This window comes from Haliotis rufescens, unplaced genomic scaffold, assembly GCF_023055435.1.
Source record: "Haliotis rufescens isolate VD_foot unplaced genomic scaffold, xgHalRufe1.0.p SCAF_6, whole genome shotgun sequence".
Taxonomy (NCBI): Eukaryota; Metazoa; Mollusca; class Gastropoda; order Lepetellida; family Haliotidae; genus Haliotis; species Haliotis rufescens.
Genome location: NW_025964334.1, coordinates 15,712,952 through 15,739,466, shown reverse-complemented (window position 1 = coordinate 15,739,466; position 26,515 = coordinate 15,712,952). Strand labels below are relative to the sequence as shown.

The following is a 26,515-nucleotide window of genomic DNA, read 5'->3' as shown; positions in this document are numbered from 1 at the left end:
ACATCCGGAATACAACTCAACATGGCATCCGGAATACAACTCAACATGGCATCCGGAATACAACTCAACATGGCATCCGGAATACAACTCAACATGGCATCCGGAATACAACTCAACATGGCATCCGGTGTAGTAAAGGGGGGTGATCACTCTCAAAAAGCCTCACGGGTTCCAGGAGAATCAATTTAGGGTCGCGAAGTTGTGTTGGATTCCTGGGATGGATACCCGGTTTTCACGATTGGATAAGACCATATATCAAAATAACAACTATACTACTAATTTCGAAGTGGCATAAAAGTGCTCTAAAAATACCTCTCCGGAGACACGAAATATGAAACAGGCCATACATGTAGTGTGCGTTGTACATGATGCGCATTGTGTCACTCCTAACAGATGTGAAATAGTGATCACAGCAGGTCGGCCTTAAAACACATTAACAATAGGATTCATTGGTAAATCGGTACAGTGACAACAAGAAAAAATATCAATATTTATTACTTATTAACACAAAACTACAGTTGCATTTTGATTGATGTCTTGTTCATTCAATAATATTTCAAACTCAAATTTATTTGGTTTCATGTATCAATTATCGTTTGCGCATATATTGTTATAGCCTGGTTCAGAATTGTTCCTTTAGGAGTAAAAGCGTTTCAGGGGGTTCCGTTTTTCTATTTTTTCTTTGTCTAGCCTGTTCAGCCAAAGATCGTAATAACTTTGTGTATTAGTTACGTTCATGATTGGTATTTAAAACTTTAACACTGAGGTCCCAAACAATATATTTCTATTCCCGACAGTACAATAGTGCAATGCCTAATGATTGAAGTGGGAGGAAACACTATTTTGATATTGAATAATGCACACGACTAAATACAGGGCGGATCAAGGATACTAATAAAGGATGTGATATTCATATTACCAGTCTATATAAATTATTTTGCTACAACAAAAATAATTCTCTTTTCAACCATATAATTCTTGCAAAAATATACACTCACCAATCCAGCATTAAGAAAACCCAATTATACTTTCCTTTCTTAATAAAAATATTGAAAGATGTATGTAAAATAGAAACAAAGAATATTAAAATGAAAAATAGTAGTAATAATAAATTTGACAGAAAATGGAAAGCATTATCAGCCTACTTATAATTTATCAGTCAATCCAATATATGTATATTAAACACGTCTTGGTCATCTTTTATGATCCTATGAACTGCACTTATATACCTCATGTACCTATGTTACAGATATATGTCTACTGAATTGAAATGATAATATTGAAAAAAAGAAGAAGAAGAAATCAATAAAAGGGGGTGTCCACTTGGACCATTTATAACTTCAGTGGGGGGTGGGGGGATTTGAACCCAGATTCGTGTAATTTGTTATTATATTTCAATAATTACAATGCTGCTTGATAAATTCACACTCGCCGAAACCCCTAGATATTAACTTAAAATAATACCTGGAAAGTAAACAAAGACGGATAAAATGACAAAAATGTTTCCGAAAATATTTTCCACTGTTGTCAAGCTGGGAATCCCCCTAGTGGGAATCCCGCACGTGTAGTATCCAGAAATGGAAGTATGACGTAGAGACCGGTTTGAAAAAGAGGCGCCAGCAAAATGGCGGCAGATGAGACTGTCGAAAGTAAGTGAAAATACCGAAGTGGGTGTATATTTCGACCCTGTGTCTGATTGGAGTGAATTGGGATCATTAGTGTGATGATCGTAACAATTTCATGTAATACATACTGATACCTTTCGCAGCAGTTGTTTATTGGAACCGGCATAGTGTTTCGATATCAACAGTGTCAATGGAAGGGCCCTATTGAGGTTTCGAGGTGTGATGATGAAATACGTTTCAGAATGTTTTTTATTTTTTCTTATGGATACTTTCTTATTTTGTGCGGACAATTAAAAGTTTTGGTTTGGTCACTAAACATGTCTTTACTATATGTGAATAATTTTTGACTAAAATGTTTCGCATTCCATGATTTGAAGGACTTAATTTGTCAACATTGGGTTTTAAAACCTTACCAGGGCCCCAGTATATGATAAACATGACACCACTAAGATATATTGTTTTCCCCATACAGATAGGCTAGAGCTTACCGGGAGCAAATTTAATAAACGTGCGAAACAAATTAGTTTTATTCCCTGAGATAAACATATCATTAACAACATTTTGTGTTTGAAGTAAGCTTAGAAAATTCACATTGTTGAATGAATCAATTTTCGAAATGTTATTCACTGTTTAGATCTATTTGTAAACATGTTAATAGTTTATTGGAACAATTTCAGTAACACCCTAAAACTAAATATCTTTATCATGCTAATGTCAACTAAGCTATATTTGGATGTTTTACCATGTTCATGCATATTATACCATGTAGCCTATCCAACAATTGCTGATTCAAGGAAGTGAATGAAAACTTGCTAGTAGTCAATCAGTTTGGCTGAAGGGGTCGTTGTTGGCACAGGTACTACAGAAGTATACCCAGGTACGTTTCTGTATATAGAAATGTACCCTTGCCAAAATCAAAATTCAGAAACATATCTGGTACCCTAAACGGCGGACGCGTCCATATTCCCCAATCCAAAACTGGTTCATGTAATGTTGTAGTCCTGTTTCACCCGACTACGAGTGCATGCGTGCATTGGGGAATATTATATTAATGTATGCACGTCACTGTGTATGATCGTTCCTATATGATACGCTGGAATACAAAATAATAATCCAAATATTCTTCCTGGCGGACACGTAGATCTACTGCTATGATGAATTTAACTGTTTACTGTTTACGTGCATTGCGCCCTGCGGTGGAATGGACTCATATCCTAGGATACGTTTCTTTATTTTGAATTTGGCTAGGGTACATTTCTGTAGTACCTGTGTTTATAGGTTTGTCTGCATCATACCCATGCTCGTAGGTTTCACCGAGGTGGTAAACGTCTAAGACCTGAATCACCTTGGGATTCCTCCCACATTAAGCTGACACGCTGCGATATAACTCTAATACTGTTAAAAGCGGCGTTTTACCCAACTCACTCACTCATTACTGATAACATGACATGTAGATGCATATCAATATTTCAGACAAAGAATAAACCCATAATGAACCAACTCAAGTACTTGAAAGCATAATATGCTGAGATGCTGGTGATCATGGTGATATTAAGGCTCCACTCCGTCTTTGTTATGTTTCGAAGTCACTAGAATCAGCTTAATAAGAGGTATAATAACATTGTTTGTTGTTGAATGCCGTACCCAGATATATTCCAGCTAAATGATGGCGGTCTGTAAAATAATCATGTCTGGATCAGACAATCCAGTGATTAACATGAGCATGGATCTATGTAATTGGGATATGATGACATGCAGTCGACCAAGTCACTGAGCCTGACCATGAAAGTCATGTAGTAACCTATTATGACAAGCATATGTTGCCGGAGACCTACCTTCTTATGAGGAACCTACCCTGGTAAATATTCATGATGATGATAATGAGAACTATGTAAAAAACAACAATGGCAGATAGATTTGTTTTTCATCAGATTACCAAAGATGTATGGTTTGAATCTGAGTCCCTATGTGTGCCTAGTTACAATATTCTGAGAGACACGGGCGACCAAGTCATCACCAGCTGATCACCTTGTGCATCTACAGGATGCCAGTGTCCTATGATTCTGGACCCGTGAAGATCCGGGGTAGAATAGGTCTTCAGCAACCCATGCTTGCGACTATGCTTGTCGTAAAAGGCGACTAACGGGATCGGGTGGTCAGGCTCGCTGATTTGGTTGATGCATGTCATTGATCCCAATTGCGTGGATCGATGCTCATGATATCAATCAATGGATTGTCTGGTCCAGACTCGATTATTTTACAGACCGCCGTCATATAGCTGGAGTATTGCTGAGTGCGGCGTTAAACAAGAAACCAACCAACCAACCAACCTATGATTCTGGGTTCAAATCCCAGTTTCACTCTCATAATGATTCTTGGTTTGGCAGCTCCTTACCCGTGCTCATCCATTGCACCAAAATAGAAAATGTTTCAGACCTGCTTCATCTGCCTTTCGTCCCACTTTAAGCTGATGGATATGACTGTAATACTGTTTAAAGCGGTGTTAAGCTCAGCTGACTGACTCACCTAATTTCCAGTATGTCGTAGTGTATTTGTACATGTTGATTTGTAGGCTCAGCCAATGCTCTTGTGAGTCTGAAAGAGGGTATGTATATCTATCCACTTAGCCACCCTCACAATCACAGCTTTGTAATGCCTTCACCGTCGACAGGACTTATGATTTGTGTCAACTGATTTTGTTGTATTCATGTTTTTAGTTTCATCATCCTGCCTTGAGATTTATAAATTTGCAGCTTTAGAAATTCTTTTTGTTTCAGACTAGTCCAGAGGTCTAGTGCAAACCTTATTTCACTAATCCTCAGTGTTTGTCGCTAGTCCTGTTTGAACATGACAATAATGTTTACATTTTGTGTCTTTTATTCCGTTCCACAGAGCTCCAGATAAGCTTTTGGTGTTGTGGGTATTTTACCCATGCATTTTAAAATCATAGGGTATCAGTAATTCTATCTGGGTATTCAAATTTCTGTTACCCACCAGTTTTTACACATGTGGGTATTTAAGTTAAATATTTAAAAACACTATTCACCTAGTCCCTGCAAACTTGTGTCGTGTGGGTTCGAGAGCTTTATAGGACTAAAAAATACCACCATACTTCCACAAGAAAGTGTGATGGCGAATGATCCTGATGTAACTGTCATCATGGAGTTTGGCAAGGTTGACGGAATGCCCGTTTATAATTTCAAAATAAGTTGCTGATTTGCTAATCGAATACCCAGGGTTACTTCACAATATTTTGATGATACTCACAAGTTTTATTTTTGTAGCGTATTTGTAATGTTCGTTGCGTATTTGATACGCTTGGATTTTATTTTACTGCGTATTTCTGCATTTCTGATGCCTATTTTACGCAGATACGCAGCTTATCTGGAGCTCTGGTTCCAATTTGTAGCTAATTTGAAGCTTTGAGAACTGGTTCAGAATTATAGTTCTCAATGGCTACTATTCAGTGAGGACTACCATCAGTGTATTTTTATTTGTCCTCAGCATAATTAAGTTGTCTTGGGCTAGGGGACCAGTGTGAATATCGAAGGCTGTATCATCAGGTGTATAAAACTTTAATGGTCAGACATTCAGATCCTTTTTATGCTGTGTTCTTTGATTTGGGTAAGGCATTATCTTTGTTATTGCTATCACAAGCAGTTGGTAACTATGACAACCCATATGGATGAAGACTTTCTTATTTTTACTGTTGTGACGTTAAAGTATACCAGCACTTTTGTCTCCCCATCGCCTCAAACATATAGAAATGATTTTATTCTTAGGGTGCACATGCACCTGTTCCATTTTGAAAGGATTGAAATATAAGATCAGAATATTAAGGGCAATATGATACCTGTTATATTATTAGCAATGCAGTAGTAATTGATCAAAAGTATACTTATATGGTCTCTGGTTGCAGTGCAGAGTAGCATCCCTTAGGTGTGCCAGAATCCTATGATCATGGCTGTGAATCCCTGCTTCGCCTTGATTTATATGTTTCTTGGTTTGTCTTCTTATGGGTTCTGCTGAAGTGGTGAAAACGAAAGACATGCTTTGCTTGGGGCTTTCCTTGCACATTTGGCTGACATCCTGTTCTATCAATGAAATACTGTTTCAAGCAGCGTTACAGGCAACTTAAGATGTAAGAAAGAAAATTATCTAATGGCCAGCTGATGTTGAAAAAAACTGTTATCATGGTTATTCCCTGCCAAACATTCACAAGGCAGCTACCATATACAGAGCACCTTTTGGTGTTGTGGGTATTTTACCCATGCATTTTAAAATCATTGGGTATCAGTAATTCTATCTGGGTATTCAAATTTCTGTTACCCACTAGTTTTTACACATGTGGGTATTTAAGTTAAATATTTAAAAACACTATTCACCTAGTCCCTGCAAACTGGTGTCGTGTGGGTTCGAGAGCTTTATAGGACTCAAATATACCACGATACTTCCACAAGAAAGTGTGATGGCAAATGATCCTGATGTAACTGTCATCATGGAGTTTGGCAAGGTTGACGGAATGCCCGTTTATAATTTCAAAATAAGTTGCTGATTTGCTAATCGAATACGCAGGGTTACTTCACAATATTTTGATGATACTCACAAGTTTTATTTTTGTAGTGTATCTGTAATATTCGTTGCGTATTTGATACGCTTGGATTTTATTTTACTGCGTATTTCTGCAAATTTTACGCAGATACGCAGCTTATCTGGAGCTCTGATATATATGGTGCAAATATCCATTAGACCTTAGGGCCTCTGATTTAAATAGCATTTCATCTGCCATTTCTGCTTGAAACGAGTCCAGCGCCTCATCCCACACAGTGATCTTAGAGCTACGACCGCACTGCAACCGTGTTAAGGTCAATCTCATTAAAATAAGATCTTAGTTCTCACTACCACAAAAAAAAGATCTGAGGACATCTCATTAGGCGTCACGTCAGAACGACCTTTCATAGTGTAGGTATTCCAAACGATAGTTACAGGCTAAACGACTGAATCCACACAATCTAGATATTGGCCACTCCAGAATGTTCTTTTGTTCAAATTTTTAATCGAGAATTTGTCAAAATATATTTCGAAGCGTAGTCGCCAATTTGAAATTAGTGCCGTAAAGCACGAGAAAGCTGCCTTCTGATTGGCAAATGTCGACTTCTTGTCAGTCATTCCATTGGTCGGTCAATGTTCGCGAAAGGTCGGTCTGACGTGACCCGTAATGGGATGTCCTCAGATCTTTGTTTAGCGGTAGCGAGAACTAAGATCTGATTTTCATGAGATTGTGTTAAAGTATGGGAGTTACGATTGTCTCAGTGCTAAGATTGCTTTGTGGGACGGGGCCCAGCCTTGTAGTTGTATTTCTTGTTTTCCCAGCTAAGCCAACTGACCTATGCAACTGCGGGGTCATGCCAGGTTGAAACAATTTTACATGATGAAATAAGTATTTGGGTACACCATGTACGCAAGATGTATTTACCTCAGGTCTAATTTACTTTAAAAAATCTGTAACATTATAAAAGAAGTCTCTTTCATCAAACTTATTTGGGTACATTTTAGCTTAATTTAAGCTTAGACACTATTCACTAGTATTTTATTACAAAGTCATATTCTGGGAGAGATTTTAGCTTTTGATCACATTCAGTTGGTGGTAGAAACCTTTGAGTCCACTAGACTGAACAGAACTACTAGACTTGGGCTTCAGACAAGTAGCTGAAGGCACAGACTTCACATAAGTGAACTGATTATGTGTGCATGTTTGTATCATGTATGCAGATCTACATAGCTTTTGAAATGTGTCACATGTCCGTCACGTTTTAATAGATGTGTGTTTATATATTAACATGAAATTAAGGGATGAGTCACCATGGCAAATCATGTTTCTGAACAGAATTTTGAAATTAAGAATTATCTCTACAAAAATACTTTTATTTCAAACGATTTTAAACATGGTGAATACATGAAGCTGATTATTTGAGTTTTGATAATAGACTTTATTTTAGAGCATAATAATGTTAGAGACATCCATGTTTTAAACATATTTGCATTTTTGTTTGTCATTTGCAATGTTTTTTTTATTTTAAGGCTTGAAAAATCTTTGCCGTTGTTAGCCCCTGATGTTAAGTTTGTCTTTTTTGATCTCCTTCCAAGATAGATTGATAAGAAAACCACATCCCATGCACTTGAACAAGTTACTGTTTTGTATTTTTGTATTTTACAATGTTGCCTGTCTGCCTTCATCGAACATATTGTCTGTACTGCTTTGTAAACTATGAACAACCGCTCGTCATGGTGATATGCATGTTATACTTGTTGAATTCATGACAAGCATAGATACACATCAGATAATGAAAGGGAATACACATGTACCAGTATGTCAGTATTGTCTAAATGGACTAGTTTATCATGTTATTGATTTCAACATTTTTAAATCGAAAACATGCTTCAGAAATAATCAACAGCATGTTTTGTTCAGTGTTTGAAATAATTTTAAAACCCAACAAGACAGTCGGACAGGTGACCAAAAACGTTGCCTGCCCATCTTCAAAGCTGCCTGCCTGCATTCAGAGATTATAAATATTGATAATCGCGAAAAATAAGAGAATTACGTCTTGATTCATTTGAAATAATGCTTACAATTACTTGAGAATCTGCAAGAAGTTAGAATATAACTGAATATGTAAATTGGCTTAAAATTATCGGCCAGACAGTTTGGCAGGTAGAGGAAAATTTCATGCAGCCCAACAGGGAAGTTACCAGCCACAGGCAGGCAGTTGTTTTCTACACACTATGGCTGTGTGCAATGAATGAATGTTGTTTAATGCTGCAGTTTCCATATCAATTTACCCCGTGTGGATTTCAGGATGTAAAAGTTCCTCAGGAACCTATGTTGGCAGATGGAACGGGTGGTCAGGCTCAGTGACTTGGTTGATTTTGTGGCATCGTACTGCGATGGTGTGGATCGTTGCATAATCACTGGATTCTCTTGTCCAGACTTAATTATTTACAGACTGCAGTCAAACAGCTGGAACATTGCTGAGTGCAGCGTTAAACAGAGACTGAATGTTGGTTTTCTCTGCAGTCATCGATATTCCAGCTATGTTATAGAGCCTGTTAATATTCAACTCTGAAACAGACAAGGCAGTGATCCATGAGCAGTGATCCACATGCATTGATGACATGCCTTCTTACTTTGGTCAGGGGCGGTCGGGTAGCCTAGTGGTTAAAGCGTTCGCTCGTCACGCCGAAGACCCGGGTTCGATTCCCGACATGGGTACAATGTGTGAAGCCCATTTCTGGTGTCCCCCGCCGTGATATTGCTGGAATATTGCTAAAAGCGGCGTAAAACCAAACTCACTCACTCACTCACTTACTCTGGTCAAGGGCCTTACCGCAGTAGACCTATTCTAAACTAGGATTCCACACAAGTTTATTTAGATGTGTCTTGTTTCTGCCCATCCTAATTGGTTTTGCGTGTGTGTGTGATTGGTCTACCTATAGCATGTATAGTGAAGGACAACAAATTTGCACAGTTTTGTTTGTTGTTTAATGGCGCACTCAGCAATATTCCATCTATGTGACGTTGGTCTGTAAATAATCGACTCTGGACCAGACAATCCAGTGGTTGACATCATGCACTTTGATCTATCCAATTAGGATGTGATGATGCATCGATCAACCAGCCAAGCCTGACAACCCGATCCCTTAAGTTGCCTCCTCCGGCGTTAAAGAACAAACAAAACATTGTCATAAGATTTTATTTCCAACTCACTGCTACTGATTGCCACTGTATACCATTGCCATTAAAAAGTTAATTATTTTGTAGAAACAGATTGTTTAACTTTATTTTATACTTGACCATGTTGATTGACCTTTAAAAAATGTCAAGCGTTGTACCTGCTTTGAGGTTATGTTCGTTGCAATAAAAAATATGTCTCCCCAAAGCTGAAATTGTAATTGTTTGACCTTATGGGGCAATTGTTGATCCACAAGTCTGTCAATGTTCCATGTCAAACGCTGATTCCTTTTTCTTGTTTTCAGGAAAAGGCAACTCCTACAAGACACCTCCCAGAAGAGGAAATGTAAGGCTTAGATCTTGTGTTTTAAACATTGGTATCATGAACATGAAATTCAATTATCATTAGCAGATATTTGTAGAACATAAAAACAATTCAAACTTGAATAGTTCTTGCAAATATTACCTCTATGAATCAGGAGTAATCCTTCCCACCTACCCAATTTTTCTCATCTAGATATCAGATTTTGAAAGGAGGTGAGGTTTTCTCACCTCAAGCATGTGCATGAAGTCTGGGTAGCATGGTACTATTACTTGCACAACTTATTATGAATAGCTGACTGTGAAGGGGACCTCTGTTGAAAATCTGAGCTTTTCATAGTGTGATGACAACCAAAATACAGGATTTAGGGCAATGATGTAAAAGTGGTAGTATTTGAGTTATTAACACTGATAGCTGTTGTTTTGTTTCAGCCTCCTCGGTTACGGAAGAAGAACCAGCGGTTTTACAATGAGGATGAAGAGACAGACTATTCCCCTGTACGATCACCAAAGAAACAATCACGCACCACATCTTCCAATTCAGCCGGAGTGAGTATTCCGATAGACAAAAGAGAGAACATGAAGTCACAGTTAACATATGAGAGACATTGTTTCCCAAATATACTAAACTTTGTGCATTTTCTGTCATTTGCTCTTGTGAGTGATTCAATAATTTGCATTGCAGAAGCATTTTTTAAAGGGGCAAGTGGGGTAGCTTAGTGATTTAAGCGTTCGCTCATCATGCCGAAGACCTGAGTTCGATTCCCCACATTGGGGACGCCAGAAACCAATGATTGTAGGTTTGAATCCAGATTCGCCAGGGTTATGTGTCTAGGTATGCCAGCACCTCGTGGGTTTCACCAAAGCGGTCTGGCCTTTTCTGTCCACATTAAGCTGACACACTGTGAATACTGTTCAAAGCAGCAATAACCCTAACTCACTCACTTTGTGGAACACATCTTCCCGATTACTAAGATCTATATTGTAATAAAACAGGTCTTTCTTCGTAAAGTGCATCAAATCATGTGAGCACTTTAATTAAAAAAGATTTGGCAAATATCTGTTGACGCTACACATGTTTTGCAAATCCTGCAATTGACCAAAATCTACACAGTAGTTTACGAACCGGATGTTGATTTCATTTTGTGATTTTAATGGGCAACATTTTTCAATTTATCTTCCCTTCACTTACCCGCTAGGTGTGCTAACCCGGAAGGTCCAACCTTAAAGTGACATCGTATGTGATATGCGCGATACGAGCACTACATGTTACTGTGACGCCTATAGACAGTTAACTAGTATAACCTTCACCTCTATCGGCAACAGTCACGCTTGTGTGTGGCCAGCATATCTTTTCACCTAAGTCATCCTCATCTTCTGAAGCCCGACTCTTAGTCCAATTCTGTTTGGCCTTGTAAGCTTACAGCTTCTCATTAACTGTGGACAGTTACTTTTTATCAAATTAAATATGTAAGGGAGGTAGTCGCATAGTAGTCAAAAATGTGGTATAAGACGTAACGGAATTAATTGAAACCAATATTGTTCATATTGTTTTAAACATGCTGTGTTGATTAAAAATTTGAGAAAAATATGTTTTTGTAAATTTAATTTGAACAAAGGTTTGCTTTGGTGTCATGTTGATGTTTTCTTGTGTGTATTGCATGTATATGTTTTGTTATGATGTTGAATAAGTCTAATTTACATGATTTAGTGTGTTCATTTTTAGTTTTCTTGTCTTCCAGTCAGTTGGCCGATCCACCCTTACAACGCCTGACAAGCGGGCAGCACAGGCCATCGGTGTCAGGCTAAGAAACTTGCTCAAACTTCCCAAAGCACATAAATGGGTCTGCTATGAATACTTCTACTCAAATTTAGACATGTAAGTTTCCTTCTTCCAAATCACTCGGCTGTTCGGTTTATTAAAAGACAATCTCATTAAAATCAGATCTTAGTTCTCGCTGCCGCTTAACAAAGATCTGAGGACATCCCATTATGGGTCACGTCAGGCCAACCTTTCGCGAACTCTGACTGACCAATGGAATTACTGACAAGAAGTCGACATTAGCCAATCAGAGACAGCTTTCTTGTGCTTTACGGCACTAATTTAAAATTGGCGACTACGCTTCGAAACATAGTTCTCGCTTAAAAAAATTAACAAAAGAACATTCTCGAATGGCTAATATATGGTCTAGATTATATAGATTCATTCGTTAAGCCCGTAATTATCTTTCGGAATACCCCATTTAAAAGTTTTTGAGGTTGCATGATGAGAAATCACATTCCGACTGTCACTTTCATGATCTGGTAAGTGACGCTCGATTGGTCGGATGAAAGGTCGGTCTGACGTGACCCCTAATGGGATGTCCTCAGATCTTTGTTTAGCGGTAGCGAGAACTAAGATCTGATTTTAATGAGATGGATTAAAAGACAAACCTGCACCTTGAATAGATTAACTTTCAACCTCTTTTTCATGTTTTCAAAGTATTTCCATGTAATTAGGCATCTCCCCGAGGCCAGGGACTTTCAAAGTCCAGCTCTCACCCTTGTCGAACTAGGCTGGAGTTATGGAGCTATATTTTGGCTGGACTAAAGATAAAGAGTCTATGCATTGTCCAATCAAAATTGCGTTCAGTTGACAGCAGTTTTCATGTTTTTAATCAAGGTGCTCACATTATTTGATGCACTTTGTGAAGTAAGACCCATTTTATTACAATATAGATCTTAATTATCGATCAGATTGCATTCTCTGGGCAGCTCCATTTTGTTTGAAGCAAATACAAGTGATATAAGAGTAGAATCTGATTGATCAATAGGAGGAACATAGAAGGGACATAACTCTTAATAGCTACGATTAAGCCTAGAAATTCCAGCCCAAGGTGGAAACTGGACTTTAATAGTCAGTAAACTCCCCTGCCTCAGGAAGATGGTAATTAGATGTCATTATCGTGATTGTTAATCACCCAGCTCTTTATACTTCATAAGCATCTTGTCTTTTTTCTTAAAATAGTAAAATGCAGTCAGGCATGAGAACAGTCACAGGCGGCCATTACATATGACTCGTCAGTGCTTGCCATTCCAAATACATGTGCTTGTTGGTATTTGTCAAGATGTGAATTACATTGATCAGTCAACAGTTCATACACATATTTGCCTTCTGTTTAAGAAGTAAGATATAAATGAAGTGCCTCACGAGAAATGGATGAACATAATTTAAGTAATATGTGTCCTAATGACAGTTCCACTGTGTGTTATCAGCCCCTTGTTCCTGGGAGAGAATGATTTCTGCATCTGCCTCCGAGAGTCCTTTCCTCAGCTGAAGACCAAGAAGTTACGGAGAGTCGAGTGGTGTAAGATCAGACGTCTAATGGGCAAGCCTCGTAGGTGAGTTGGTCAGATATACAAAGGCTGTTTGGAGTTAAAGGGGGACTTACGATGACCAGTCCGCAGTCTTTTCCTGTCATCTAAGGTGACAGAATTCACTGTGCATAGTTGCGTCCCTTAGTCAAGCCCAAAACCTTTCATTGTTGGTTCAAATCCACGGTTTGACCTGATTATGTTTCTGGGTTTGTCAGCATCATACTCATGGGTTAGGGATCAATGTCTAAGATCTGCATAACGTTGAGCTGTCATAAAGCTGACATGTTGTCATGTATTACTGAGATGCTGTCCAAAGCGTCTTTAAACCCACTCACTAACTCACTCAATGTATTCCCTGACAGGTGCTCCCCGGCATTCTTCACGGAGGAGAGAGCAGCCCTGGCAGAGCGGAGAGAAAAGATACGACTTTTACAGCAGAGGAAGCTGAATGAATTTAGCAGCCTCAAAGATCTTCCCGATGAAATACCTCTACATCTAGTCATAGGAACCAAAGTCACAGGTTGGTCACTCAAAAGCTGGACAATTTTCCTATAAATGTATTTAGTAAAGTACAACATCTCTGCCTTATCCGACTGCCTCCGTGGTCTAGTTGTAGAGCGTCTGCCCAGAGAGCGGAAGGTCCGGAGTTCGATGCCCGGCCGCGTCATACCAAAAGACGTTTAAAGATGGTACTTGTTGTTACCCTGTCTGGCGCTCGGCATTAAGGGGCACAAAACAAGGACTGGTCGGCTCGGAGTCAGTATACTGTGTCTGAGTGGGATATTCATGTTAAACTGCGGCATGGTATCTCAGTGAGCTAGCACTATAAATCTGCATCAGTCAGGTCTAGTACAAGCAGACACACACACGTACATGCACGTCACTATATAAGTGCAATAATCTTGGACGCGAGTTAAACCCCATTTCACCTCGCCTCACCTCACCTCACCTCACCTCACCTCACCTCACCTCGCCTCACCTCACCTCACCTCACCTCACCTCACCTCTCCCTTATCCTGTTGACCTCCCAAGGCAGAATTGGTTCCAGTATACTTGTAGTAAAGCTGAGTAGAGAGTTGGGTGGTTACAACATGTGACCTGGTTCATTATCCACTAATGGATACTGGGGTAGCTTTGTGGTTGAAGCTTTCGCTTGTCACACCAAAGAACATGATTCGAAGCTCATTTATGGTGTCCCTGGCCATAATGTTGCTGAAGGTGGCGTAAAACCATACTCACTAACTCGTTTGTAACTGTGCTCTGATTGAAAGGATTTTACTCAAGCTATTAACCTCTGGTTTCCATGGGGGCGGTCGGGTAGCCTAGTGGTTAAAGCGTTCGCTTGTCACGCTGAAGACCCGGGTTCGATTCCCGACATGGGTACAATGTGTGAAACCCATTTCTGGTGTCCCCCGCCGTGATATTGCTGGAATATTGCTAAAATCGGCGTAAAACCATACTCACTCACTCACTCTGGTTTCCATGGCCTGGGTTATGTAATCTATATGCTGCTGTGATTATTCTGGAATATGACTCTGATTTAGGAAGAGCATATTTTCATTAACTATTATTTGTAGTGGGAGAGGAATAGTGGCTAAAGCTTTGGCTTGTCACGCCAAATGCCTGGGTTCGATTCCCCTCATGGGTACAATGTGTGACGCCCATTTTCCCCCGCCGTGAGATTGCTGGAATATTAATGAAAGCTGCAAAAAACCGTACTCACTCACTCACTCACTCACTCACTCACTCACTCACTTTGTAAGCAGATTTGTTATTGAGATATTGGCTTGTGTCCAGCTCGACTCCGCAAGCCCCAGGATGGTTTGTTCACGGGTACGGTCGAAGCCTTGGACACGGTGGACAGCACGTACAGAATCACATTTGACCGACCTGGCCTCGAGACGCAATCAATACCCGACTATGAAGTCTTAGTAAGTCACAAGTCTTTTTGCATATAAATACACGTCAATTTTCATCTTTATACAAGTTAATTATTTATTACGTTTATCATAGCCTTTGATGCCAGATGACAGTGCTACAGCATAGGCATACACTACAGTGTTCTAAATGTTTTATAGGGTCCTTGTCATAATCCTAATTTTGACAGTTAAAGATTTAGGGGGTCTGTAGATTTCAATTACATAGGGGCAAACCACAAGGACCCCCCTTAACTTCAAACACTGCACTGTGAGTTGTCTAACTTGTCAATAGCTCATATACTGCATGGAGAAAAGTCCACTGGTTCAATCCACTGGCCGTGTTGTATCAAAAGATGTTAAAAGATGGTAGTTGTTGTTACCCCTTGCGGCATGGTATCCCCGAGAACTAGCACTGTAAACCCAGCATAAGTCCAGACAAGTACAAGCAGCCACACACATGCATGTACGTCGCTATGAGTGCAATATCTCGAACGCAACATTAAACCCCATTTCACTTCAACTCACCATAGCACATTTTGATCTGGAGGTTTATTGTCCGTTGTCTCCTTGGTCTGTAATATACAAGTCAGTCACATGATCAGTAATGAATGGTCCGTCACATTATACAGGTGAAGCAATCACTCCATCTTCCTGAGACAAGGGCATTACCTGACTGAAAGTCTATGCATAGACCAATCAAAATCCTGTAGCGAAATTGACATCTAGTTCATAAACAACATGGCAACTGCCATGCCGAATTCATTCGATTGCAGGATTTGCAGAACTTGTGTACCGTCAACTTGGCATTGACAGATATTTTCCAAATGTGTTCATGTTTTTAATCAGGGTGCACAAGTGATGTGATGCACTTCATGGGGTAAAACATGTTTAGTAAAGATCTTTATTATCCATAAAATCTTCTTGATTTGGCTGCCATTTTGTTTGAAGCTAATGCAAGTGATGGGTCGGGGGATTTAATTGGTCAGTGTGGGGGGGGGGGGGGGGGAATTCCAGCATAGTTCGACAAGGGTGGAAACTGGACTTTTGAAGTCGGTTAAATCCCTTACCATTGGAAGATGCAATCCCTCAGGTCTTCCTATTGTTTGATGTGAAAAAGTAACAGTTCATGATTTTATCTTCCAGAGTAACGAAGAAGCTGAAACAATACCAATCACAGCGTTTCAGCAAAAACATCGACCCCGACATGGGATATTTTCTCCGCCAAGGTTCGTCCCAGGACTTGGATCCCCCGGCCAGCAGCTGGTGAGTTGGGCAATGTGTTCCTCCACCTCTTTATCACATCTTTGATTAAACATTGACTAAATGTGTTCTGAAAAACAGACTCTTTTTCTTGTGCATGTATTCAGTGCAGTGATGCGATCAGAAGTAGTTATCGCTCATTAACCATCACACCTTCCATATCATGGTAGAATAAATGATACAACGTGTCCTTTTGTCCTTCACCAATACTCCAGGGAACACATTCACTTTAAAAAAAATATAAAAAATTATTGTGAACTAACTTTAGGCATTTCTTAGGATATTTATGCAGATAGTATTAAATAGAATTATTGTTACTGTTGAATGTCTTGAAAGAGACCTGTCTCCAGGCTTGAATCAAGTGTTGGAAACTGGCAGGAATTGGGTGTTTATGCTAACAGCCTGAAATGATACAAAAGAAAAGTCTGTGCGTATTATACACGACAGATATTTTTTCAATAATTTCATTGCCCATAATTAAGGGTGCATATAACACACGAGTGCATATTATACACGAATAAATAAGTCTTGTGAACATTGATCAATCGGAAGGGGTGCTAATTAGGATTGTTCACTAGCTATTCAATATATTAGCAAATATGGGCACTTATTAGAGCGGGGTGCTTATTATGTCGAATACGGTAAATGGGAAAGCATACAACTTTATGAAGAACAACTTCTGGTTTATTGCATTGAGTGACGTTTTAATGTGGATATTCTTACACCATTATCAAGATGTAAGAATCTGCATCAAAACATTGTTCTTCATAAAGTTGTGTGAATTTTCTTAAGAAAAGTCAGGTCAAAATGGCCTTGAATGTCACTCTTGTATAGGTACAGCCAGCAGAGCTGCAGATAAGCAGCGTATTTGGGTAAAATACCCCCAAAAAATATTTAAAACCCAATTACTTTCAATTAACTTGCTTACAGAAACAAATGCATTAAATGTAAAAAAGAAATGTATAAAACAGCTCGCTTAAATATCCAATGAAGCTTTTTCAGCATTCGTACAAAGGAGCTAATTCATTCTGAAACACAATTTTGAGCTAATTTACTTTCCGAGTCAAGCCAATATATTTAGAACATCTTAAACATTATTTCATTATTTTTTTTAAATCTTAAAATGTTCACTAATTTTAGGAAAAACCCAATAGTGTGAAGAATAGATGAGTTAAAAAATATTGGTTACCCAATGAAAAATGTAATAACCCAATTAAAATAGAAAACCTGTAGGAAAAACTCAATTGCTCAAAAAGTTATCTGGAGCTCTGAACCAGTATTCTAGTAACGCTCTCATCCAGAAACCTGTCATGTTCGTATACACAACAAGGGGGGATAACTCTAGTTCTGGAACAAAACCATTCAGGAAGGCTCAGTCAGCTGCTGTTCAAATCTGGCCACGACCGCACTTTCACTTGTACTCCAATCATTTGCTGTCACTGATAATTTCTGCAACATATTTACAACCGTTTCTACCGCCACTAACGTTACTGTCATTACATACACACAACAAAGTGAGCCCTGGTAGCTTTTTGTTGAGATTATCCAATGAGATTACATTAATCATGTTACCATGGTTACAGAACGATGATCCTTTGCTGAGTGGCTCACCATTCAAGGGTCGGCTGATGAGTTTGGACGGAGGAACATATGGTGGTTTTCCTATCAAGTTTTTAGTCTTAGTGGTGAGTAGAAAGATGTCAATCGCTTTCTGTACAAAGGGGAGATAACTCACTGCTGGAAAGTGTTATATCGTAAACATGTCTATGTTTGAGATATAATTCATAATCTTATATCAGGCGTTGTTATTAATAAGCAAAAGCATGCTGGCCTATGACAGTGACATTTTCAGAGGACTGGTGGCATGTACTAGGTTACAAAACCCTTGTGGTTCATTTCAGTTTCCAAAGATACAAAGCATCAGACTCTTAACCTTTGAAATTACACTAGTCCACTTGCCTGAGACTACTAAATTGTGCTGAAGATAAGTTAAAGACCATTTGAGAGCTATCATTCTGACCAGTTTTCATTGGATCAATTTTGCTACAAATTTGAACTGAATAAAACTGACAGAAAATGTAAACATGGTAACCCTTTTGTGTTTCGACAAAGCAGAACTAGCTACAAACTCGGACGACAAGTGAAAGAACAAATTTCTTTTGCTGACTCTTCAACTTTTATATCCGTGAAGATCCGGGGTAGAATAGGTCTTCAGCAACCCTTGCTTGCTGTAAAAGGGGACTATGCTTGTCATGAGAGGCGAATAACAATATCGGGTGGTCAGGCTCGCTGACTTGGTTGATGCATGCCATCGTATCCCAATTGTGTGAATTGATGCTCATGATGTCAATCACTGGATTGTATGTATAGCTGGAATATTGCTGAGTGCGGCGTTAAACAACAAACTTCAGAGATTTCATCAGTGTATTTATGATACACTGCTCACTAAACCTGTCACCATGGTCACCAACAGTTAAGGACTGGCTGTTTCATGTATAAAGCGCTCGTCAACAAAGCATTAACTGGAATGCCTGGTCTGATTTTCCATGTGTTGTGTTTCAGACGCGTTTGTCTAAAATTTTGATGATTAAAAAAGACTGGATTAGGCAGCTGCAGGATATGAACACGCAAGCTGAAAAACTGGTGAGTCTGTTGAGTAACTGCATGTTTCACATTGAGAACCTAAACACTCATGATGTTTCTTGCCTAAACGGGGCGGTCGGGTAGCCTAGTGGTTAAAGCGTTCGCTCGTCACGCCGAAGACTCGGGTTCGATTCCCGACATGGGTACAATGTGTGAAGCCCATTTCTGGTATCCCCCGCCGTGATATTGCTGGAATATTGCTAAAAGCGGCGTAAAAACTGTACTCACTAATTCACTCTTGCCTAAACACAAAGAGGGCACTTGTCTAATATTCTTTAGCATTAATTAACATGTGTCAAGAAGGAGAGAAATGTCATGTTTGAGTAGTGTCAGCAGTTATGCCTCTAGAACATAAAAGATGACTGATGTTTATTTAAAAATTCAAAACATTCCACTTTATTGTTGTTTGAAGTTGCAAGTTCGATTGCATGAAAATGTCTAAATAGTGATTGTCTGTGAAGGAGGATGATCTCATGCCAATTCGTTCCTGGTATTTACTTGCATCAATAAGGCTTGGATTAAACTTTGTCTCCTGACTCCAGTCCCAGTACGGACTCCCAACTGTGGAACATCCCCTCACAGTTGCTGTGTGTTTCAGAAGTCGTACCAGCAGCCCATCACGGTGGAGTTCCAGCGGAAGTATGCCAACATTGTGCTGGAGCTGGAGAAACTCAACAAGGATTTGACGGAGTACCTGGTCGGGGTGCAGCAGTTCTGTCAGGAGGTACGTACCTGGGGATGCAGCAGTTCTATCAAAAGATATGTACCTGGGGGTGCAGCAGTTCTGTCAGGAGGTACGTACCTGGGGGTGCAGCAGTTCTGTCAGGAGGTACGTACCTGGGGGTGCAGCAGTTCTATCAAAACATATGTACCTGGGGGTACAGCAGTTCTGTCAGGAGGTATGTACCTTGGGGTGCAGCAGTTCTGTCAGGAGGTACGTACCTGGGGGTGCAGCAGTTCTGTCAGGAGGTACGTACCTTGGGGTGCAGCAGTTCTGTCAGGAGGTACGTACCTGGGGGTGCAGCAGTTCTATCAAAAGATACGTACCTGGGGTGTGGGATGCAGCAGTTCTGTCAGGAGGTACGTAGCTGGGGGTGCAGCAGTTCTGTCCGGAGGTACGTACCTGGGGGTACAGCAGTTCTGTCAGGAGGTACGTACCTGGGGGTACAGCAGTTCTGTCAGGAGGTACGTACCTGGGGGTGCAGCAGTTCTGTCCGGGGGTACAGCAGTTCTGTCAGGAGGTACGTACCTGGGGGTGCAGCAGTTCTGTCAGGAGGTACGTACCTGGGGGTGCAGCAGTTCTATCAAAAGATACGTACCTGGGGGTGCAGCAGTTCTGTCAGGAGGTACGTACCTGGGGTGTGGGATGCAGCAGTTCTGTCAGGAGGTACGTACCTGGGGGTACAGCAGTTCTGTCAGGAGGTACGTACCTGGGGGTACAGCAGTTCTGTCAGGAGATACGTACCTTGGGGTGGCATGACTTAAAACAGAACAAAATTTATGCTCAACATAATAGTAAGCACTTACTGGAAGATGAAATGTTACTCACATTTATCTTACGAAATAATAATGGACAAAATCTACAGCTTGCCCCTGGATCTGGGATGACGCCGATTGACCAACCGTCCGAGATAAGAAAGAAGAGCGAAGAAGAGGCACAATCTATGGTCAGCAGGATTTGCCAGGTCAGTGGGAGGCTAGCATTCACTTGTTTACCCTGTCTGTAGCCATGGGTACCCAGTAGGATGAGATGGTATTTTGACTGTTGACCTTAGTCCGTCTCACAAGGCAGCTTGAGATGTATACTCCCCAGGGAGCTGAGAATGAAAAATTGGAGTGCACACTGATCAAATGACTGGGGTCATAGTGTTAGTGCTTTGAGGATGCTTAGGGATGGACTTAGCACTGTGCAGATTCACATATTGAATATGATGACATAGCTAACTAACATTGTGGATTTGAAAGCTGGTGTGATTGTTGCCATGGCTCTTGAGCTGTGATGACTGTCCCACCACTGTCAAGCTCATTGATGATACTCGTACCTTCCTTGCATGACGAAGGCCAATGTATTTCCAGACACAGACTTCTGCGGTATGTTCGTCACAGGTGAAATGTTATTTTCTGTTCTGCAGGTTCGTTATCATATAAGAGCAATTTCAATGCAAATATATGTGGCCACACAATATGAAATCTTCCTTGTTACAAGGCACAATCAATTAAAACAAATTGTTTTCATCTTTGAAATAGTGCTGTGTGTTTTCTGATGCTCACATTCACAGCAAGCAGCTGCATGTTGATAGTAAGGGAAGTAACTCTTCGACAGTTCCGTATGATGTGTAAATAATCGAGTCTGGACCAGACAATCCAGTGATTGATATCATGAGCATCGATCAACGCAATTGGGATTGATGTCATTCATCAACTAAGTCAAGTATGAAGTCAGTGGGTTACTTTACCTCCTATGGTGAACACTTTACAGTCTAACATAACAAATGTTATATTTGGGATAACACTTTCTTAGTAAAGTACAGATTCTCGTACTTTTTTGGGTTGAGTCCCGTCCGGGATCCGAACCCACACTTGCCAGAGTGAGGCACCTAATCGCCAGCACACAAAGTCAGCGATCTAACCCATTCAGCCACCGAGGCTTCCACAAAAAATGAAAGTCCGACAACTGGTAGTCTAGATCACTTACTTTGAGTACCCCTCTGACAAGTGTAAACAGTCTTTACAGTCTGTTTAGTTACTGAAATAAGTTAATAGACTTGGCAGGAAATGCAGGAAATATATAAGACTGTCCATTTCAATATATATAAAACTTTGGGTATACCAAGTAATCATGACATTCCTCAGAGTGGATGGCTTATCTGAAGTGGTTTCTTCCCAGCTATTGAGGGAATCATTAATCAATGTCTGCAGTGTTACCTGTGACAACCATACATCAGGTGATTGAGATTGCTCCTATATGGTAACCTGCTGAAAAAGTTGAAACATTTGTTCATGTCATTTAGGCCAATGTTTGTCATGCTGTCATGTTCTTTTACAAGTTTATGTTTACCATTTCATATTTGTCTGTTACTGTTGTCGTCAATTCCAAGATTGTCTATCATGATGATTTTGAGAGTAAATTACAAACCATATAAACTTAATTTGGAAAATGTTCACCCGATTATGTTTCAAGGTTTGTGAGCACCATACCCGTGCTCGTGAGTTTCACCAAAGTGTTTAACGGCTAAGACCTGCATCTCTTCGGGCTTTCCTCCCACATCAAGCTGACATGCCGTGGTACAACTGAAATACTGTTCAAAAGCGATGTTAAAACCCAACTCACTCCGTAATTTGGCAAATGTATCCCAAATTGGACCAAATATTTTAAATAGCTCACTTCATGAACCATAATAATCCATTTGATGTTTGTATTTGATCTATATGATCATCTGAAGATAACGAAACTCAATGTGATTCTTCAGCAATGTAACGTGATGTTTTCAGACTATGTTTCACAATAAGAAGACGGCCAAGAATGAGAGGATACTGAGTTTGGTGGCCAACCTGACCGCACTCATGTTACAAGTGAGGGTGAGTTCTAAGTGTAACAACGTCAGCATGGCTTGATTTAACTACTGGAAATCTGGACATTAATGTGTCTCCAAATTAATATGACTGCTTAATCCAATCAAACAGCAAATAGCACCGCTTATTAGCAATGAGTAGAGCACTTCCGTAAAAAACAATGAACAGTGTTTTCCTATGTTTACTCTGTTGACTGGCATTAAGGAATAAAATAGGGCAATAAAATAATTAAACCAACAACAGTTTGTATGCGGAGTAGGTGTCAACAACCTTGACATGAGTGGGAAGAACTCTTGACCCAGGCAGTGATAACTCACCGGATGCACATTGTGTAATTCCTATTCTTTGAATGACATTGTTATATACTTGTTACGACTGTTACAGTAGTTGAGATTATTAGAGAATAAGTGTAAATAAAAATGGCTGGACATGGAATCTATTTGAAAATTCAAGAATGTGTATTGATTATCAGCATTTTAACCTATTATTTCTTTTTCTTGAATAAAGAGTGTGTCTGTGTGCGTGTGTGAGCTTTTTCTTATATATGTTGGGGGGGGTGGCACAGGTGGCCCAGTCGGCGCAATTCGCTGTGCAGAGTTGCGTCCCTTGGGCACGCCAGAAACCTATGATTGTGGGTTCGAATCCCGGTTCGCCCCGATTATGTTTCTAGATTTTTCAGGACCATACCCGTGCTCGTGGGTTTCACCGAAGTGGTAAACGTCTGAGACCTGCATCACTTCGGGCTTTCCTCCCACATTAAGCTGACATGCCGCGATATAACTGGAATACTGTTAAAAGCGGCGTTAAACCCAACTCACTCACTCACTTATATATGTTGGGATAGTGGAGGGGAGGTCACTGTTATCAGTTTACTATGTAATTCTCATATCCAGAATTTGGTTTATCCAGACGATTCCTTGAGAAACAAAAGTGTCCAGATAAGCAGGGGTTAACTGTACACAGATGCCTGGAATGGTCCATTAAGTATTATACATGTAAAAACTGTAAAGGCTCCCTCCCTCACCTTTGTCACAAACTTTGATTCAAATCTGATCATTAATCTATTGTGGCCTTGCAGACATTCTCAGAGAACGATTTCAACTCATTTGAGTTCAAATCACTTCAAGACAGCTTACAGGATATCAAGGTTACCCTGGACGGAAACAACATCAAGTAAGTCCTGTTGAAGACATTTAGAGAATAACCTACAAGTACGAGGATTCATGGATTCTCTGTCCCAAAGTTTTTTCATTTTGTAAGTCCATGAAGGACTTTCAATGTTCATCAAAGTTTTCAGGGGGGACTGATACTCCATTATTCCAAGTGGAGAGTTGGTTATTCTCCATATTACCTACATTTTTTATGTGATAGTACTTGACCGAACATACTTTTACCATATTTGGGCTTCATACTAGTGGGGGGCGGTCAGGTAGCCTAGCGGTTAAAGTGTTTGCTCGTCACGCTGAAGACCCGGGTTTGAATCCTGACATGGGTACAATGTGTGAAGCCCATTTCTGGTGTCCCCCACCGTGATATTGCTGGAATATTGCTAAAAGCGGCGTAAAACCATACTCACGAACGAACGAACGAACGAACGAACGAACGAATAATGTGAAATATCAGACTCTTTAACTGAAATGTTCCCAAGGTTGTGGCCCATCACTTCATCCACCACCCTAACTTTGCAGCTCCTTCCAGAACAACGTCGAGATCCACATCAACCACATCCAGAGTGGGCTGTCACAGATGGGCAATCTGCATCGCTTCGCTGCTACGTCCTACCCAACATGAGCCTGCCCTGCCCCGCCCCGCCCCCTCACCTCACACACACATGGTGCTCTTGCTGGACATCGGTCATCCAGGTGGCCTTGGCTACCCCTGCTGGAGCCACTGTTGACAGGTAGTGAAGGACCTGGTTGCTGGATGGATTGGCCTTGGTTAGACATCATCACGTGGAAGTGGATTGTCTCAGATGCAGATTGTGATCATGGTGCATTGTTGAATGGATTTTCATATCTATACTACTCAAAACAAATTAAGCACCACCGGATTCTTTCATATTGAGGGGGGCACGGGTGGCCCAGTCGTCTAAGGCGCCGCGATTCGCTGTGCAGAGTTACGTCCCTTGGGCACGCCAGAAACCTATGATTGTGGGTTCGAATCCCGGTTCACCCCGATTATGTTTCTAGGTTTGTCAGCACCATACCCGTGCTCGTGGGTTTCACCAAAGTGGTAAACGTCTGAGACCGTCATCACTTCTGGCTTTCCTCCCACATTAAGCTGACACGCTGTGATATAACTGGAATACTGTTAAAAGCGGCGTTAAACCCAACCCAACTCACTCACTCACTCATTCTTTCATATTGCTCGTGTACCCAAAGGGAAGCAACTCTGAACAGTTATTGTGATATGAAAGAATGGGGTGGATTTAGCTCATTATTTGAGTAGTAAATATATATATATATATATATTTGGATTGCTTTGAAATCTAAATACGTCATCAAGACTGCTTTGAAAATGTATCAGCTTCCATTTGCTTTCATGGAAAAAGATAGTTTACCCTTTTTCAGTCCCTAGCCACTGTAATGTAGGCAGGGTTTTATCCAGGATTCCGTGCTATGTGCCCTTGGCAGGCAGTTTGGGGGGAAATTGTTATTTTGCTCAAATTGGTCAGTGGTATTCAAGTCACCTGAACAAAGAGTTAATATTAGCATTAGTTGTTACTATGTAACATGAATTGGGAAATTTGTAATTCCATTTTGGGAATATTAACTGACATCTGCTGCAGACTTGGGGACGAATATATCGGCCTCTGAATGGCCCGAGATAAATCCCTTGTATGTTAATTTAAATAATGGGGAAAGTACAATATCTCGATCTCCAGAGTCCGACATCTTTTGTTTCTTAAGGGAAACATCTCATCTCATTCTGGGGGCACGGGAGGCCCAGTCATCTAAGGCGCCGCAATTCCCTGTGCAGAGTTGCGTCCCTTGGCCACGCCAGAAACCTATGATTGTGGGTTCGAATCTCGGTTCGCCCCGATTATGTTTCTAGGTTTGTCAGCACGATACCCGTGCTCGTGGGTTTCACTCAAGTGGTAAACGTCTGAGACCTGCATCACTTCGGACTTTCCTCCCACATTAAGCTGACACGCCGCCATTTAACTGTAATAATGTTAAAAGCGGCGTAAAACCCAACTCACTCACTGATCTCATTCTAGTACCACTGGAAGTAGTTTCCCATGGCATTTGTTTCTTGATTGATTTACTGATCTGCTGACCCTCCAAAAGTATCATTAAAGCACTTGTTTTTCTCCCCCATACTGCAAAAAAGGCAAAACCAGCTAAAAAACTCTTCCACATGTAAACAAATTCAGAGATTTCTTTTAAGATGAAACCAAATCTGATCTCATGTGAAATGTCATTTGTATCTGCAAATTCTAAACAAAGAAATAATAACAATCTTGTCTTATGACAATACAAATTTCTCAACGTTGGCAAATGTGATATAATTTTATATACCATGACAGTGAGTGTGATACTGAGTGTGGAAGAACCCACTGAGGCATGGGGAGGTGGTCTTCTAGAGTGTGAAGAGAGAAATGTACAGGACCCAGATCAGTTACAGGACTCATATGTTGCAGATGGTGTAATGCATGCGAGACATGGCCACTTTCATTGTCTTATATGGGGTCATATTCATCACACACGGATGTCAATATGGGGTCATATTCATCACACCAGGATGTCAATATTGGGTCATATTCATCACACGAGGATGTCAATATGGGGTCATATTCATCACACGAGGATGTCAATATGGGGTCATATTCATCACACGAGGATGTCAATATGGGGTCATATTCATCACACAAGGATGTTTATACAGTGTCATTACAGGAAGCTGACCGTGGTGTGTGCTTATTTCCCCCTCAACCCGTATACAACATTTGTGACTTTAGGGTCAGGTTTTTTCTAAAGTTCTGACAGGGATAAGTTCCTCCATCAACCACAAATACATGTGACCACTGTTCGAAATAAGCGCCTGCCTGCAGGCCTGTGTCAGGCTGATCTCGTGTTGGGCCC

At 40.4% G+C, this 26,515-nt stretch overlaps 1 protein-coding gene across 3 annotated transcripts; it reads left to right on the top strand.

Moving 5' to 3' along the window:
* The first annotated feature begins 1,597 nt into the window (after window positions 1-1,597).
* LOC124135419 (protein lin-9 homolog) lies at window positions 1,598-24,613 on the top strand. Of its 3 annotated transcripts, XM_048386422.1 has the most exons (17): window positions 1,611-1,649; window positions 4,198-4,230; window positions 9,663-9,703; window positions 10,111-10,227; window positions 11,421-11,557; window positions 12,934-13,059; window positions 13,398-13,555; window positions 14,833-14,966; window positions 16,098-16,217; window positions 17,798-17,899; window positions 18,777-18,857; window positions 19,456-19,581; window positions 20,444-20,542; window positions 20,934-20,948; window positions 22,350-22,436; window positions 23,509-23,603; window positions 24,119-24,613. In XM_048386422.1, the coding sequence occupies exons 1-17, from the start codon at window positions 1,625-1,627 to the stop codon at window positions 24,219-24,221; spliced, it is 1,599 nt and encodes a 532-aa protein (XP_048242379.1). In that variant the 5' UTR covers window positions 1,611-1,624; the 3' UTR covers window positions 24,222-24,613. The 3 variants fall into 3 exon arrangements, with proteins under 3 accessions (XP_048242381.1, XP_048242379.1, XP_048242380.1); XM_048386424.1 differs by lacking the exon at window positions 4,198-4,230 and having other exon boundaries at window positions 1,598-1,649; XM_048386423.1 differs by lacking the exon at window positions 20,934-20,948 and having other exon boundaries at window positions 24,119-24,612.
* The last annotated feature ends 1,902 nt before the right edge of the window (window positions 24,614-26,515 follow it).